The sequence below is a fragment of the Bombus fervidus genome, chromosome 7 (assembly GCF_041682495.2).
Source record: "Bombus fervidus isolate BK054 chromosome 7, iyBomFerv1, whole genome shotgun sequence".
In the NCBI taxonomy this organism is placed as follows: Eukaryota; Metazoa; Arthropoda; class Insecta; order Hymenoptera; family Apidae; genus Bombus; species Bombus fervidus.
In genome coordinates this window covers 13,701,521-13,719,173 of record NC_091523.1, presented here as the reverse complement: position 1 = coordinate 13,719,173, position 17,653 = coordinate 13,701,521, and the positions used below count along the sequence as shown (strand labels likewise).

Sequence of the window (17,653 nt, the reverse complement as noted above, 5' to 3'; positions counted from 1 at the left end):
CTCTCCCTCGTCGACGACGTTCTCGAACGGACGTCGAGTTTCTCTACCCCCTTTCCTATCCAACTTCGTCGCTCTGGAATAGGGTGGCGAGATTCTAATCCCGCTTCCCGAGGCGTCCTTCGCGATTCTCGATTATACCCTTCCTCCAGCCGCTCCCCAGCCTCGACCAACGGTACTTCTGGTCAGAAGGTAAATGAACTGGGATAAGATGTCTCCGAAGAGAAACCTTAGAAATCGCGAAAGACCCCGGTAGCTTAACCCTGGCTAACGATCGGCGAACAAGGATATGGTCCTCGACGATAGCGCGAAACGAACGACGAGTATTTCAGACGAACGCGTCGTCCACTTTGTATTTCCAATGGGTAAACGTCCCATTTCTATCGGTTACGACACTACCGACCAACCACCAGTCCATTCGACGAAATAATTACCGGTATCCGTATCGGTCGGATCAAAATCCCAGTGACAAACGCGTTTCGAAGCCGTCAATCGGGCGGTGCATCGTTATTTCTCGCGATAGGCGTCGACAAATTTAAACCACATTAATTAGTAGCTCGATCGATAATGACAAGGGACGATAATTACGATCAGGCGCTGAAGTGTAGCTCGCAAAAAGCCGGTAGAGAGGGAGAGAGGGAGAGAGAGAGAGAAAAGCAGGCTCTATCAGAGAACAAGGGGTTTCGCCGATGAAATGGAGTAATATCGATTTCACGCAAGCCGTGGCCATAGAGAGCAGGATGATTTCGGTGGCGCTCTCGAAAACGTCCAACCAACGATAGACCACCACCCTGCTGCAACCTATTCTACCAGCCTTGGAACCGTTTCAACTACGTTTGACTTAAAGGTTACGCTTGTTCTTCTGCCCATTCACAACGCTTCGTTCTACTAGGATCAAATGTATCGGGGACTACTGGAATCGACTCTGGTCCAAGATCTGCCCACGTGTAACGAGCCACCTACGCTCGATAGCGGCTACCTGTTTCTCAGTCTGTTCGTCTCGCTCGAGAAGAATGGAAATAAGAAGACGGGGGAAAGGGTACGGGCCACGATGTTCGCAACTTCACCGTGCAAAACGACCAGCTTACGCCGCGAAACCCTATGTTTCCGTTTATCACGGTCAGATTTAAGAGGCGTTTTTCACCCCATTTCTACCCACGCGAAACACGACCTACGTGTACACCATTCTCGCGATCGTAAAGGAAAAGCTGAAATCACGACACCTTCTGCGGGCTCTTGGATCGTTCTCAATGGGGAGCTCGTTGATACATTCATTACAGAGATGGAGAAACGCGTTTAACAGGATTCTCGTCGAACATCCGAGCAACGATCCTACGCATCGATGTACAATAATAATAAAGTGGAAAGTGTCTTGCGGTATCGAGTAGTCCGAGGAACAAAGGGACACTGGAGAAGTAAAAACACGAGAGAAAATAAAAAGTATTCCCTTGGACGGTATGGAGAGACTATAGTCGTTCGGTGACTGGTTCGACTAAATAAAATATAATCGGTATGGTGTGTAATACTCGGTGAAATCGATATAGGGTACAACCGGCGCGTCTTCAACCTTTCATCTTCTACGTCTATCTTCCTCCCGTTGCTCTTTCCATCGCTGCTCTTCCCCTTACGTTTACTCTCTCCCACGCGCGAAAGAGGGAAAAATCGTCCACTTTGGCCGCCGTTCCATTATAGATTCATCGTGCACGCGTACAAGCATCGTAAACCTTTCACGGTCTTTGTTTACTGGAATGGTAACGGAATTGCTCCGTTTCCTCGGGAAATATCCATGAATAATACCAGCCACCTCGTATCTTACCCACCACCATACCTAGTATCTTCCTCGCGAATCACATCGTGGATTACCCGATCACGTTCTCGAAGATTTTTAGCAATTTTTCACGCGATTCCTCCAGCATTTCATCCTTAAGCGTGGAAACTAAGAGAAACATCTATGCGACTCTCTGACTCTCAAATTGGTCTTGCTTCTTTTTTTTTTTTTTGTTTTGTTTTGTTTTTTAGCAGTGTACAAGTAGGTGTACTATTTGGATAGTTTTTAGATACGTACACTCATATTCGTAAGTATCAAGACATCCGCTGATTTCATACGAAATATAATAGTCAACGTAGTTCGTAGATCGGAATATCGCGTATCTGTGCAATCTAAATCGAATCGAAATCTAAATCTAGATTTATATCTGATTAAAACAGCCATTTGTGAGAGTTACAGTAATATATTAATTCTAGTAATAATTTCTACGTACATTTTCCGATTTCAAAGTTTACCGATATAATCGTAATCGTCGAGTCTCGTAACGGCGCTAATGAAATTTCGATATGTTTCGTATAATACACGTGATACACCCATAAGAAGTGTCTACAAGCGTTCGAATGCATTGGCAAACTTATACAGCTAGTTTTCTATAATAGTACAGTAACTCTGCAATGGAAATTACCGTATTTTTTTCGTACCGTAGCAATTCTAAATGGAGAATTTTATTTTGAAAACGCGTACATATCGTTCCTTTGTGTTTCACGTTTGGTCCGAACAGACAATAGTCGTGTAAAACTAATCAAAGGTTGATCGACCGAAAAACTACAATGGACAAATCGTCGAGCAAAGGACAACGAACCAAGGTTCGTCGGATCGATTCGTTCTCCTCGATGCGTAATCCGATTGTCATTCGAGTGATGGTAATACCCCTCGAGGTGTATCTAAGCAGAATAGGCAACCGGTAGCTTTCAGTTTCCGAAATTGCAAACGACGAGAGCAACGACGAGGCGGATGAACGAGGTTCCGTTTATCAGAATGTCTTGTCAGCCACAGCCTTTATCGTCGACTATGGGGAGGAGGAGATCGAGAAGGTCGTAGAACATAGGAAATCGAGGTGGAAGGAGATCGTCTGACGACCGTACGAGAGAGCTCTATCGTTGTTACACGAGCATTGTGCGCGTGTGTCACGCGTGAAGATATACCGAAGCGGACAGAGGAACGAACACAGCGAGCAACGTGCGTACAACCGCGTCGAATAAGACGGATTTTATCCCAGTGAATCAGTGTCTCGGGTACAATGCTTCGGATCGACAAACAAAAGGCCCCGTTCTACTTGAAAATGATCAATTATTAACGGTACTCTAAGCGTTTCCTCCCATTGTACTCGCTAATAATAACGCTGACATCCACAATGTTCGAGTAGCCCTAATTACGTGGATATTACACAGATCGGAAACTTGCAAACGCCTGTTCCAAGAATCTGCAATTCCCTTTGAAATTGAGTAGCATTTATTCGATAGAAGCGTTTCGCGAATTGTCCGCGAGTCTTTTCCTTGGAAGGTACAGGCGACGCGAGCGCGCGAGGTCAGGGTTTTACACCGTAGATTTGTTCTACAAAGAAAATACGGTATATACGTTGGCTGTGTCGCAGGCATCGACTCAGAATCCCCAGCTTCTCTTCTAACAGGTTTATTATCGATATTGTTGTATGTTAATTACCCAGCTCGATTAACCCTGTTAAATAGCTAATTTAATAAACGCGATAAACGTCGATTTCATCGCGACCTGCCGATTTCCACCATTACCCTCGCTCTATAGATATAACTTTCTACTCGATCGTGGCCGAGCTACGTATAATCACGCTCTGACAATTTCACCGGCGTTTACGCTCCTGTTTACGATCCTCGGCCAACGCGATAAAGTCGCTGGTATCGCTTGTTCCTCCGGAATTCGATAAAACGCCACGACAGTCTACCGACTGTAATAATTATTAGTCGAGATATACGACGATATCAACCAGCTGCTGGTTGATCTGCTCAACCGGTGTCCCGTCTATTCTTTCACTTCTCGACGAAAACGAAGAAAAGGTAAGAAATAAAATCGCGTGTAACGCAGGTCGATGAACGTATTCTCGATCGATTTTACGCGATCATCGTGCGTTTCGATCCCTATGCACATCGACCAACGACGTTTATGTCCGACACCGTGTTTGCAAATACAAAGGCAGGTAATGCGGCCGTGCTGAGCGACTGAACACGTTACACTGCATTACAAATCGCGCGGAAACACGGCTGCGCTCGCACGCGTGTGTACACGCACGCATACGAACGCGATCGGTTGGCAACGCTGCGAATGCGTGCCCTCCGAACTGATTCTTCCTCTTACTCTCTCTCTCTCTCTCTCTCTCTCTCTCTCTCTCTCTCTCTCTTTGATTGCACGCTTTCGTTTACCTCCGATGCATCACCTGGCTTCTTTTCTAACTATAAACCCGTACGCGACACCGCAGGATCGCATAAAGAACGATTCTCTCGGGTCCACGTTTGTCCCCATCGCCCAGAGCTTCCGCGAACGTAACGACAAACGAGCGAAACAAGTATATCCCGATAATTGTTCATCGCCAGCGCGCTGTTATTGCTGGTAACGGGGATCGTGATTTTTATCAACGTTCGAACGGTTTCACGGACTCGAAAAACTACGAAACACGCAATGAAAAGGAAAATAGACGCGGTATTTACCGTTATTTAGGGTGGATCAGAGACGATGAGATAGGTAGAATACGATCGATAACGAGATCAATCCATTAAGAAGTAACGTTGCGCTGACACAGCACCTCGTTTACCACTCGAAGGAATTCATTGGCGAAAACGAGGATAAACTTTTCGAGAAGGAACTCGTGAGATCGTAGCTGTAGTACAAAGTGTAACTCCAGATAAATGTTTCTTAACTTTCGTTACAAATTTCTTGAACAACCTGATATTGCACGTCCGTTTACACTGGTGGCTATTTTTCATTATAAAAGAGTGTAGTATAAAGGAAATTATTTTTAAAAGGGGATTAATAAATCGTGGAAAAATGTATGCGTGAAGGGATTAATCGGAAACTGGTGACATTATCGAGTTGGCAACCCATGAAAATGGATGCCATACGCGCGAAATCACACGTCGGACGCCATCCCTCGCGGTAATACTTTACACCCTGCGGATCTTTGTGACGTTAACGATACCGTGGATCGAGCGATCGCGATTGAATCGCGCGGTACGAGCAGGCGCGACCACGAAGACGACGAGCCGTGAAATTAGACGCGAAAGAGAAACTGGAAGAAGTACGAGATGATTCCGCGAGATTGAATTAGATCTCCGCGAGTCGATAGCGGCTAAATTTGCGATAATGGTTCGCGGGACTTTATGGCCATCGAGCGTTTTTCCTCTCTCACCCTCGTACTTCTGTGTACACCAATAGGAGAAGATCGACTCCAAACACGTACGAGAGGGCAGGCATCGTGGCTATACGGGGTGAATAAGCAATAAAATCAAGCGTAGAACGGTGCTCGTTTTCTGCATACTTTATGTCCCCTACGTCGGCTCGCTAGGCATTCGCTGGCATACTTCAAGTGTTCTAAAGGTATGTGCAAGTTTTAGATCGGATCCTGAACACGCTCTGCTGTAGGTACGAGCTAGCGAACGCGCGTGCGCGCGAAACCGTGACGCGCGCGTTTTGAAATTACTCGCGCGTCGTATCGTTCCGATTCGCGATCAACTTTTTGTTCGACGTTCCGACAAACTGGCTGATATCGAGTGTGACTTTCGTACGAAAGATATACTGTAACGAAGAAGTAGCTACGTTTTTCAGTAATTTAGAATCGACCAAACTCCGGTCAGTTTTTCAGACGTGTTATAAATTTATAGTCAGTTGATATTCGTAATAATAAACTTTAACGCTTTTGTATACGAAACTTGTGTCTTTTCTCTCTTCCATTAAACACGATTTAAATATTGAAACTACCTCCTCGTTACTGCAAGCTCTTAAATTACGAGTTTTGTTTAAATTTGAATTGCTTGTAGGAAAAGTCACGATAGTTTGCAATATCTGAAGAATAAACATGTATACTACGTACTAATAATTAACATTCCCATAGAGCTAGTGTCGCGTTAATCACATTTCTTTGTTAACACACGATTCGTCATATCGTTCAACGTATGGTTAGAAAATTGCTCGAGTTTTAAAAAGACGCGAAAGGTCTGTCCATTGAAATTAAAACCGTCGACGCCAAGTAATTCTCATATTTCTAGTTTTTGTCGCACAGCCACATTCGATCGACTAGATATAAATTTGGTTATAGGGAAGGAATAAAAATGAACGAAACAGATTGGACAGGTTACGAGATCCAATATCAAAAGAAACGAACACACACTCGGTGATGCATGGCGATTGAAATTTCTCATCGCACAAACTCGCGTCCAAACAAAGTAACTTGCACTGGGATCCGGTGTCGAGACAAGTGTCAGCTGGGAAAACGGGAACGCGTCAGAATCTGTTGCTGTGCCGCAAAAACCTGCCACTGGCAAAGCGACTCGCGTACCACCTAGTCGACGCTAATAAGCAATAATTGATTTCGAATCGTCGTACGATCGGTGAAAACGCGAAATCCAACGAGATTGACGCGACATATGGTTTTGACGTTTAACGATTCTAATTAATGTACATTGATTATTTGCGGATATTTATGTAGTTATAAGAAATTTCATGTAAAAATGTACAAAATGTAGACGGTATGTAGACAGGTAGAAAATATTCAAAGTACTCGTTATAGTATTCTGTTGATAAAAGAAATTTTCCATCCACACGTTCGCTATCATCGTGAATTGAAGCAAAACGTTCATCACGGATAATATTTTATTTCTTGTATATCTGTACGATATTTGTTGAAAATGACAATGCGAGCTCGTGCTCGCCACCCATATGCAAAAATGCGCTAGTTACAATAACTTACAATAAATAGTAAATAGAAGATAGTTCTAGATACAAACGATAGATTTAATCGATTTATATCTATAGGTTTAAGATGTTCTTTCGTTTTTATCCCTAGTTCACGTAAGAAAGTGCAATAAAAGTTTTTCAGCTCAGAACGGTGTGATAGATTTATCCAAAGAATAAAATAACAGCTAATACGATCCTACCTTTGAATACAGAAATAACAACGATATTTAAATCTAAAAGCTAAAATTTATGTACCTCTCAAATACTAGATTCCGAATTATATAAGTCTAAATTCTTTTGATTGAATTTGTAGAATGTAAAATCTGCAAAATACCTCGTGAACAAATTCGATTCTCGACATTCAATTCGGATTAATACCAGACGTGTTTACACACGTTAAAGCTTCCATTTAAGCTATTTCTTTAAGTATGTTCACAAGGATACGATTTTGTATAGATATTCACAGTCTAGTAACCAACGATCGTTTGGTTAACGTCATTGTTTAAATTGTGGATTATAAGGATATTGTAGTTTGAATCACCTAATTGCGCGCACCGTAGATAGTAATATTGAGAATTGTTATTCTCGGCTCAACAGATAAGAACCTTATCCTATGTAAACAAATAAAACCGAATATCGTCAAGAAACTCACCAATTTATTACAAACCATAAAATAGGAAATTATTGCTGCATCATGGGTACAGTTTTATATGCAAACAATGACTAATGTTTATGGTCGCTCCCTTAAATCGTTTTACCAGAAGGAAAATCTGTCTAAAAAAAAAGCCTAAAATTATGAAGGTGAAATCGTTCTTGACCAACGTTACAAACTTTCCGAAGCTAATACACGTCTATAAGACAAAAGAATAATTTCGTACGTGTTAGGCAGCTGTGCCTACCACGAACAAACAAAGGTGACTACGTTGTTGATTACGATGATGACGGATTTACAATCACAACACAAGAGTCTAGGTTCAAAATCATAAGAACCGTTTCAAATCGCCGTTTCAAATTGCCAAAACGATTCTTCCTCTTCGATTAAATATTCTCTCGTATCCTACACGATCTATTCACATGCGCGACTCGCAATCAGTCGGATTGTCGGCGACGAAGAAGCGGCGAGACTTGGAACGTTCTCGTCGTTTCTCCACTTCGTCGCTCGAATTCCACACGCGATACTCCTCTCCGATGGTCGATGCTTCGCGCCACAAAGCACCACACATACTCTCAGAGAGAAGCACGCGTGTCTTTCCTCTCGTCTTCCTTCTTTCGTTACTTGTCGCGTCGATACAATTCCCGATACTACTCGAGATGTTTATAGCGTAGTTGTGATCGTCGACCGAACCGAATCAACTAGAATCAATCGTTAGATTACGAATGTTCGTGGAAATTTATGTAGATTTATAAATGCGATCTAAGTTGAGATTCGCTTCGTTCGCTAAATATTGTAACGAGTACCATGCTTTGAATAATTCATATATCTTTGTGTATTCTGTTGCACTTTGTGCTGCTATATTTTCTACAAATGCATGAACATCTGTAGTATATCTGTTAATTACTAATAAAGGAATGTTTGTAAAAGTTTACGCCAGCTTTACTTCGATACTATGTATTCCTAACGCCATTTAATCGTTTAATCATCGATTCGGCTTGTGTCGATCGTCAAAGATCGGTAAAGATCGGGAAAAAATATTTGGGGAAGTTTGAGTAAACAAAATGGAGGAAGATATCGGTGAAAGAACATGGATTGCAGGGAAATGCGTATCTAGCGACCCCCACGCGACTCTCAGCAATAGCCGAGAGATAATTAAGTAGGACTCGTAGATGCTCCGCTAAAAATAGAGGCCGTCGTCGGAAGATGAAATCGTCCATGAATTAATCGGCAACGAACAGGCCCTCTCGTTTCACACCGAGAAGCCTGAAGACAATGATGCGCGCAGAGAAAAATAATTATATGGGACACACATTTCGACAAAAAGATCGGCGTTCGTTTCTAAACGCGTTACCGTAGTAATATCGATGCGATCAACGAGCATCTAACCGTGTCAAGATCGATAAACAAGACGTCAATCTTCTGACTCATCCCCCATAATCGCGTCATTTTACCACCGCGATGTGAATATACCTGCTCCTGCATACAATAACGTAGTCACGAATCTAAATCCCCCGACAGCCGGAAAATTCGCTGACACCCAGCACAGCGCCAAGCTAACCCCTATTTACAGCGAACTGCTACGTTAAACGTGCCACTTTCCGTAACGTATAGAATATCTTATTAGGATAATAGGATATTATCGAGCCAATCTTTTTCGTGTTTTCCTTTGACCATTGCTTCGTTTGGGAAATGTATATACGTATCATCGTCGAAATGAAATACTTCTTTCATTTTGAGATCGAGCAATCGAGCAATAAAATCAGTAAAACGGAAAATACAAAGTAGCGAACGATGATCGTACTATATAAACTTACCGTGGCTTCTTCATGGCTTGTCGATCGGCCTAACTCGGCGTGTCACGTGTTTCGTGTGTACGTCATTGGGAGTCGTCTCGTGGTATTCACGAATCGCGTCCAGAGGCGACGAACGAAACTTGGGTGCGAAATCGACAAATCGAACGTAAAAATTCCCTAGATCGTTTTCGCGCGACTCACGCTACTCGGTGTAATACCCTCCCCCCTTGTCTTTGTCGCACTCGTGTCTCTGCGCTGGTTCCTCGCACTACTTTTCTCTCGCTCCTTGTCACATTATTCTCCGTTTCGGTCTTCCTCGTAGCACACGAAGGGACGTGCTGTACGGTAGGGAACGCGAGAAGGAAAACTCTGGCAACGTCGCCTGGCTCACTCGCTCGCTCTTTTGCCTCTTCTTCTCTCTGTTACGTCGTCGTGCTGCCCGTCGATGTACACCCTGTGCCTCTCCACTCTTTTTCTCATTCTTCCACGCTCGTCCACCCGTCTGTCTGTCTTCTTTCAACGTTCAACACCGAAAGATCGCACGTACACATGGAGCCGGAACGATACGGCGTGTACGGGACGTAACATACACCGGCAGAGCCACGCTTTCGGCGTATGAGTCGAGCGCACCGCGCTCTGAAAGATTTGATACTCCCTTTTTTTCCCCGATTACAACATTCGCGTCACCGCGTCAAACCGCGTCTCGAGCACGACCGAGCTCACGGAATTCCGTGCTTTTTCAACCGATACACATTCGTGTCAGAAACCTCTAGCGTAACGAACCGATGTATCACACTGTCACTCTATCTTTCTCCAACCAGAGGCCCGTGCGTGCAGTTTGTCTCACTTCATCGAGACAGAACACAGTGTCTCTCCTTCTCTCTCGCTCCTCCAGTAATGTTTTGTTTTTCGAGCTTACACGCTATTTCCTCGACACACGAATTAACTCCGATGATGCGAGTTACGACAAAGACACACCAGCGATTTTCACACGCGCGACGATTCGCGCACCCTTAAATATTCCACCATGTTTCAATGTCACCGGAGGTACTGTCGTTTGCTGGCGGTGGCGGAAGCCATATTGAGATCGCTGTTCGTGACACCGCCAGAGCGCCAATCGGTAGATGGACAAGGGGGACTGCGCGCACGCCGATTGGTCGAGCGCACCTGTTCCGTAGTCGCCATCTCCCGGCATTTCTCGACACCGAGCCGTGCACCTTACTTATCGACGGATTGGATATCGGACAAATTTCACCGACGCACTTACTGCGATTAATTTTACGAATTTACATCGAGACACAGAGTAACAGATAAAAATATCGGTTCTTACGAATCAAGCAACGTGAATCAACTGCTTAAAATAGGTATCCTAAGTTCATTAGACATCTTGTTTTATCGAATAAGGTATTAGGTGATTTTTGTAATTAATAATTATTTTCAATGCAGATGCTAAAGAAACATTTTGACAAATATCGAACTTGATTTTCCTACGCATATACGTATCTTCAATCGCGTATATTGAACTTTATATATCGCGTGATTTTAGGATCGAAAGCTTCTATCGACACGTTTTATTTGACTGCTAGCAATACGATTTAAATTCCCACTCGTACACGACCTTACCTAACGACACGAATCGAGCATAAATGCATTACACGCGTGATGATAAATATTAATCGTATTCACTTCGAGCCGTTACTCGATTATGCAAATAATCGAATATACTTTGTATACTTTGTATCGTATCGTACGGTAACGGAGTCGCGACAGCCGATGCATGTTATTTTTCGTTTAAACCAATTAATCACGGTGAACGTTCTCAACAACCAAAATCAAAATATTATTTATTAAAGGACGCTAAATATCGGCGGCTCGTCATAAATTTCATAATTTGCATTAATATAACAGTTTAGTTTACGAGAACTCGTGTCGTGCCATCGTTTATATAATCTATACGAGACAGAATGAACTTTATCGTCGTTGGAAATGACACTTAATGATAAGATTACGTTTATTAATTTCTAGTAAATACGTGTGCAAAAAGCCGGTCTATCGACTAATAATGTACGCGGTACGTAACGTACGTTCTGTTCGGAGTAACGAAATTTTTATTTTCCTTGTTATACAGGAAACGCGTTAAAACCGTACAGAAGCAGAACACCAGGAAACATCGGCATTGCGGTTGAATCCTGTTTCATGACGAGAAGTGAACGTACATCGTATCGAGCGTCGTTTGAAAAATGATCATGCTTTCGATAGCAAGTGAATATTATGCAAATGAAGTGGAAAAACAGCAGCCAAATTTTAGCAAATTTAAGATGCCTTCCCGGATATTCGTAACTCTGATATACCTAACGACAAGGATATTTTACAGTTTACACGCGCTATGTACCGTTTATAAATATCCGGATAGTTTGGTCGATCTGTAGCAACAATATGTAAATTTCATTGAAATGTACAAATTAATAAGAAAAATAACAGAAGTAGATAAAATATACTGCCTCCTTGTACGATTATCAGGCTATAAATCTAAATTACCTATTAAACAAAACGACAATAATATATTTCACCGTTTAGTACATTGGTATTTGAGTACCATTGATAATATTAATATCGGAAATGTTTCTATTTAGAAAACCCTTCTTCTTACTCTCTCCTAAGATTAAGATTAAGAGAATTTGAAAACTTAATCTATCATTACTGGGATTAGGATTATATTCTGCTGTACGTAGTTAAAGCGATTACAAGGGATAAGATCGTTAAAGTTCGATTTATCCACAATTTTGTACTTAAAACGTATCTCGTCAAAGACAAACGAGAGTCCGGATACTTTTGTGCGGTAGTGTACTATCTGCCGAATCGATAACTCGTAAGATTATTCGTACGTATAAAATTCCCGTTATCTGATATGTCTCTGCGTTTATTTTCGTGCTTTCGTTTGTGTACAAATATTCAAATCGTGTCGCGAAATCGCTTTGCAACGGTATCGAGGAAAACTACGTTCGAAGCCGCTTAGGAAGATTTCACGCGGCAATAGATCGTCTTTTCTCCCCTATTTTTTATCTGAGAAATAAAAAAGGGAGAAACAGGGAGGATTATGCAAACGAAATGGACGGAGATCACAATGTACGTTCTCATCAGGCGACAAATTACTCATTTAGAGGCCGATGGAATCAAGTTAATCGTGATATCTCGTTCGTTTCACGTGACACGAAACCAGGCTATAGGGAGGTAGTTCGATTTAAAAGATACAGGCGCTTGATTAAAGCGGAGTTAAAAGCTACTTTTAAATTTCGTAGACGCGGAACGGTGGAGTTGCCAGGGAAACGCCATGGCGCCAAGTCTTCGATTTTGTCGATTCGAAAGCAGACGCTTCGTCGAGTCGCATAGAACAACGGGTACAGCTTGAAATTCGTGTCAGCTCGTAGGCAAATCGCGTTCGAGGGACGCGCCATCCGACCAGCCATCAAATCGATCAAGTAGGATTTACGCCCTCGGTTGTCGTAAAACACGACGACCAACTTTCCCCATTTCCCCGGCCTACCGCGACACGAACATCCGAGACACACATGCGCGAATGGGTATGCAACAAGTCTACGCTACTTTGCTACATCTTACGTGCTCTCTGCTCTCGACTGCTCGAGAAACGTCGACGAAGAAAGGCTCTTTCGCGTAAAACCTTCACTGCGCGCGAACCTAAGTCAAACTGAATCTAGAATTACATTCGTTACGTTAATCCAAGGGCTGACGGTAGAATGGAAAAAATATCGTGAGCCAGGCGGGGGAAAAAAAGGTACGCGCAACAAGTCTACGCTACTTAGTTCCGTCTTTACGCGAGGGAATCTGACGAGCCAAGATCGTTCGAATTTTGGTCGAACGTCGATAACACGATTCTACGATAGAGAATAAGCGTTTCATTCTGGAGGAAAGATGAAAAGGCGAAAATAGCTTGGCTTTCCTAATTGAACACGGAATTACGTTTATTATGCTATGGTTGTTCCAGGGACAGGGTCGAGAGACGTCGGAGATCATGTAGAAAAGGACATGCAACAAGTCCTCCCGTCAATGGCCTCTTTCGGACGTTCCTCCTCTTTCGATGTTGCCTACGTCACTGGTGACGCACGACTTCCGCTACGTCACGCGTACGCGCCGCCCATCACCGTGTACTATCTCTCCTTTCAGTCCCCGTGTTCACCTCGACGCACACGCCGACCAGATAAAAACGAAATTCCGATTTTCACCGCCCACGAAGAGAGATTCCTAGGCGTCGCTTCTTCTGCTTCTTTCATCCTCGAGAGCCGAGCGACATTCTCGTGCAGTTGCTTCTTACAACGATCGGCCGTTTACGTGGCGATACTTTTGTTTTGCTTTCGGTTCACCGAGCCACTCGAGCAGACCGTATTTTGACGAACGCGAAAGTTACCGATCGTCTTTTTATCGAGACACGTTCAAAGCCGATAAACAAGAGCGGCGGCTCGTTCACCGGTCAGGCATCGATCCATTGTTGGCCGGTATACGGCGTCGTTTCCGTTTAAAGGGCTACAGAAAAGAGGCGAGCCAGTGTAACTCGACCTCATTGAAGAAAGCTACCTGAATCGTTTTAAGAGATTGCCACGAACCAGCCTGGCCAGGTTTTTTTTTCGGCAAAGAGGAAAATCGGTTTCGACAGGAACCCTTCCAGTATCTTGTCTAATCCGGCGATATCGATAACCTTTGATCGAATTACCTTGACTCTCGCGTGGAGAAGACAAACGTTTGAGCCGGCTAACGATTATCTCTGTCAAACGAACGAGTAGATGGAGGCTGTTCGAGACATTGATCTATGTCGTTCCTGACAGGAGAGAAAGACAAACAGCGATCGAATAGAACAATCGTTTGAACGTTTCGCGATTAGTGCCGATCGTGATAAGAAGAAAGGGAGAAAAAGAGAGGAAAAAGAAAGGGAGAAGGAGACGCGACAGGGACAAACAAGGAGCTGTTTCTAAACTTCGAACGGTGCCGCGGCTACGCTAGAAAAAAAGAAAGGGGAGCGCAAAGAAGAAAGGACAGCGAGGTGGAAACAGAGCTAGAAAGAAGGAGAGAAAGAGAACAGGGGGAAGGAGGAGGGATGGAGCGAGTCCCTCTCTATTGATTTCCTGCCGAGGGTGGGCCAACGAAGGGAGGATTAAGTATCGGCTCTCTCGTTGCTGCTTTTCCCTCTCTGTCTCTCGTTTTCCCCTTTCCCCTTTTTCGCTCCTTTGCTGGCTCTGCAGCAATTCGACCAACACTTGCTCGAGACGGACAAAGAGAGACGAGAAGAAAGAGCAACGATCAAGTCGAAAGGAGGAAGAGGAAAGAAACGAAAGAACGAGACGGAAAAAGGAACAACTGTGCGTATTCCTCTTGGCTACGACTTCCACCTTCTCTCTCTCTCTCCCTCTCTCTCTCTCTCACATTTTGTCTCCCACTCCTTCATACACTCTTGTCCCTTCTCTCTTCGATCCCACCATGTCCATTCGTTTTTCTCTGTCCTTTCCACGTTGTACACGCGTGTACCGAATGTCGACGACTTTGTGGTGGTAAACAGAGCCGCCGTAATGCAACATGGTACACGCTGGAGCGCGAACGTGGTGGGTCCCCGTAGCGCTGGCAGTGGCGACTATCCGATGGCGGAGAGTGCAGTCAGCGTGCTCGCGATAGAATGGTGAGAGTAAGGCAAACACACTGACAGTCATAACGATAGCGACTGCGGTAGGTACGTTGAGAGACAGCGACATCGAATACACATAGACGTAGAGTACATACGCGGATAGATGGTGCGCCAAAGGATATAAGTATTGGTGTCACAAGTACAGCCCCCGTCTGACGCTGTCTACGTTCGATAGTAGCGGCAGCGAAAGTAGTAGTAGTAGTAGTAGTAATAGTAGTAGTAGTAGTAGTAGTAGTAGTAGTATAGCGAGTACCATAGTAGGAGTAGTAACACCAACGAGATAGGTGCTGGTGGTAGTAAACTTGCGTACAAGCGACGTGACGTCAGAACCCGAGCAGCGTAACCCATGAATCCGCACCTCGTCCACTCCCTCCCACTACTCTGGGCCACCCTAACCGCTAACCTCCCTCGTGCATCCAGATACTATCGATATTACTCCACTACGCGTAACGTAGACAAATTAATGGAGCAAGCTCGTCAAAGGGGCGGGCGCGTGGCGCCTGCTAAACCGTGATTTCTTCGGGATTTACAGGATCTGCCTCGCGACTATCTCTTCCGTATTTACACGTTTGGATCGCGCTCCAGCCACTCCGCAAAGATTATCCAGATCATTTCGGTCGATTAAATCAGTCGGTACATTACGTCACGGATATTAATTCTCGAATTCGCGTAATTTTATCCCTTTCTCCCTTCCCCCTCCCCTCTCCCTTCCATCCATCCTTTCACGATCGGTATCGGCGATCGGGTTTCACGAAAGATCGTTAGATATATCTCGCGACAGCTTGCAATGAATTTCATAGGCGGCAAAGTGATTTAAACCATAATTCACCGTCGTCTACTTTCCGTTCTATCACCTACCGCCTTCCGCCAACCTAGATATCGCTGATATTAATGGACCGACCGTGGCAAACCAGTTGACGCTGAGTTACAAGGTATCAGAGATTACAGCGATTAGTTTGCACCGTGGTTACCTCGATATTCCTATCCGCTGCTATCATCATTCCCGTGTACAGTGAATTAGTCGCTAACGCACAGACGTCTCGAATAAAAATCTAGCGCTATCGAGTTTGTAATTTGACAAGGACGATTGTCCGGATCGTGAAAGTATCGAAATACCTTCGAATCTAGATGCATCGAATTGCATTTTTCCTAGCACCCGGTATATATCGTTGACGTAACTTACGCTACACGAAGAGTCAATTAACGGGAACTGTTTTATCGGATCAGCGTCGATCAAGTTCCGACCACAATGGTGAGAAACGCGAACGAATCGCGGCGTAAACGTTGGCACGTGGGATTACGATGACGTTTCAACGAATATTACATTTCATTTACAATTAATAGGGTGTATTTATTTGCGTGGCTGGCGCGCGCACACCCCACAGTCACGCGTGCCAACCAGACGTTATCGATTCAATAACACGCGGCCGAACAATGCCACAGGATCTAACGCGATTCCGTCGCTCCATTTAATACGATTTATCGACGATACCTCGAATTATTCGGCCAATACACGACGAAGGACGAATTCTTTTGGTAAACCAAACGAACGATTAAATCACTCTACAATTCATCTGTGCTTAATTGGTATATTCTCACCTTGTTTAACGTAAAATTATTTCCTCCGACTCTTGAAATTAGTTCCACGGTTGAAATTGTAGCGAGAGCTGCCGTTATCATTGACCCGTGATCTTTGACTCGATCGAATACGAAAAATAAAATCGCTATAGGTAGTGCCGCGCTCAAAACTGTGAGATAATGAAATTGGCGAGGCTTCCCCGTTTCCCGTGAGCCATGAAAATGGCACCAAACATATAGATCTATTCGAACGAATTTAAATTCACCTACATATATAACTCTTTGACATTTTGGTCCGATAGACGACTAAATATAATACTACAAATTTTACGTTCAAAAATTATCGCACGTAACACAGTTATAAATGTTAATTTCTCGCAGAAAATTCAAAATATATGATCTTTGTAATGTGGTAGCAAAACTATAGGAAATCTTCAGAATACGTAGACGATTATTTTCTAGCACGTTCATTCTGAATTCTCCATCGTTTTATCGCACGTTCGAGGAATTAATACGAGGATTAGATTCGCTATTTCAATTTGTATTTCTAACGTCTCTTATACTGGTCTGCTGATACGTTGAAGAAACTAGAGTACTCGGGAGAAATACGTAAGAATCCACGATTTCTATACAGCGTAGGGCGTTGCTCCGTAATAGACGCGTAGCGAATTCAAACACGAATTTACCAAACGAGAAACTTTGCCTTCGCTACGATTCTACTAGTGCGATCCGGCAGTAGTTTCATCGCTACATCGCTTTGACATCGCGCGTTTTGATTCGCCGATAGATCGTGGACATTGGTTTATCGCCAACGTCATAACCCTTTAGATGCGAAGGAAACCAATTAAAGCAACTACCATACATCGAGGGACGTAGGCCGGAACCGCGGCCATGAATTTACGAAGCATGTTGCACTTACGGTTTGCACGCTCGTTTCACGTCATCCGCATTCTCTGACGCTTCTATTTTTACCTTATTATTATTTTCTCTTTTCTCTCACGTTTCGTTTAGCAATGAACAATAGCGACAGCACGATGCGTCAAAGATGCAACAAGAATTTCGATAAGGGCAGCTAAGGAAACGAACGGCGAGTATCTACCGCAAGGGTTGAACTTTCGAACGATCTTATCGATTTGCAGTGGGAACACGGTCACGCACAGATGCGCAAAATGAATCAAGAAGAAAGGGACGAA

At 43.8% G+C, this 17,653-nt stretch overlaps 1 protein-coding gene across 7 annotated transcripts in view; it reads right to left on the bottom strand.

Annotated features, from left to right (window-relative positions):
- Positions 1-17,653, bottom strand: part of Lilli (AF4/FMR2 family member lilliputian) — a 158,965-nt gene that overhangs the window by 122,410 nt on the left and 18,902 nt on the right. The window contains exon 1 of one of the 7 annotated variants that reach the window (XM_072007500.1): positions 9,215-10,263. The exons of the other annotated variants lie outside the window; for them this stretch is intronic. Coding sequence (XP_071863601.1) covers positions 9,215-9,228 — 14 coding nt within the window. The 5' untranslated portion in view covers positions 9,229-10,263. Of the gene's footprint in view, positions 1-9,214; positions 10,264-17,653 lie in introns of those variants that run through there. 7 annotated transcript variants of the gene reach the window in all.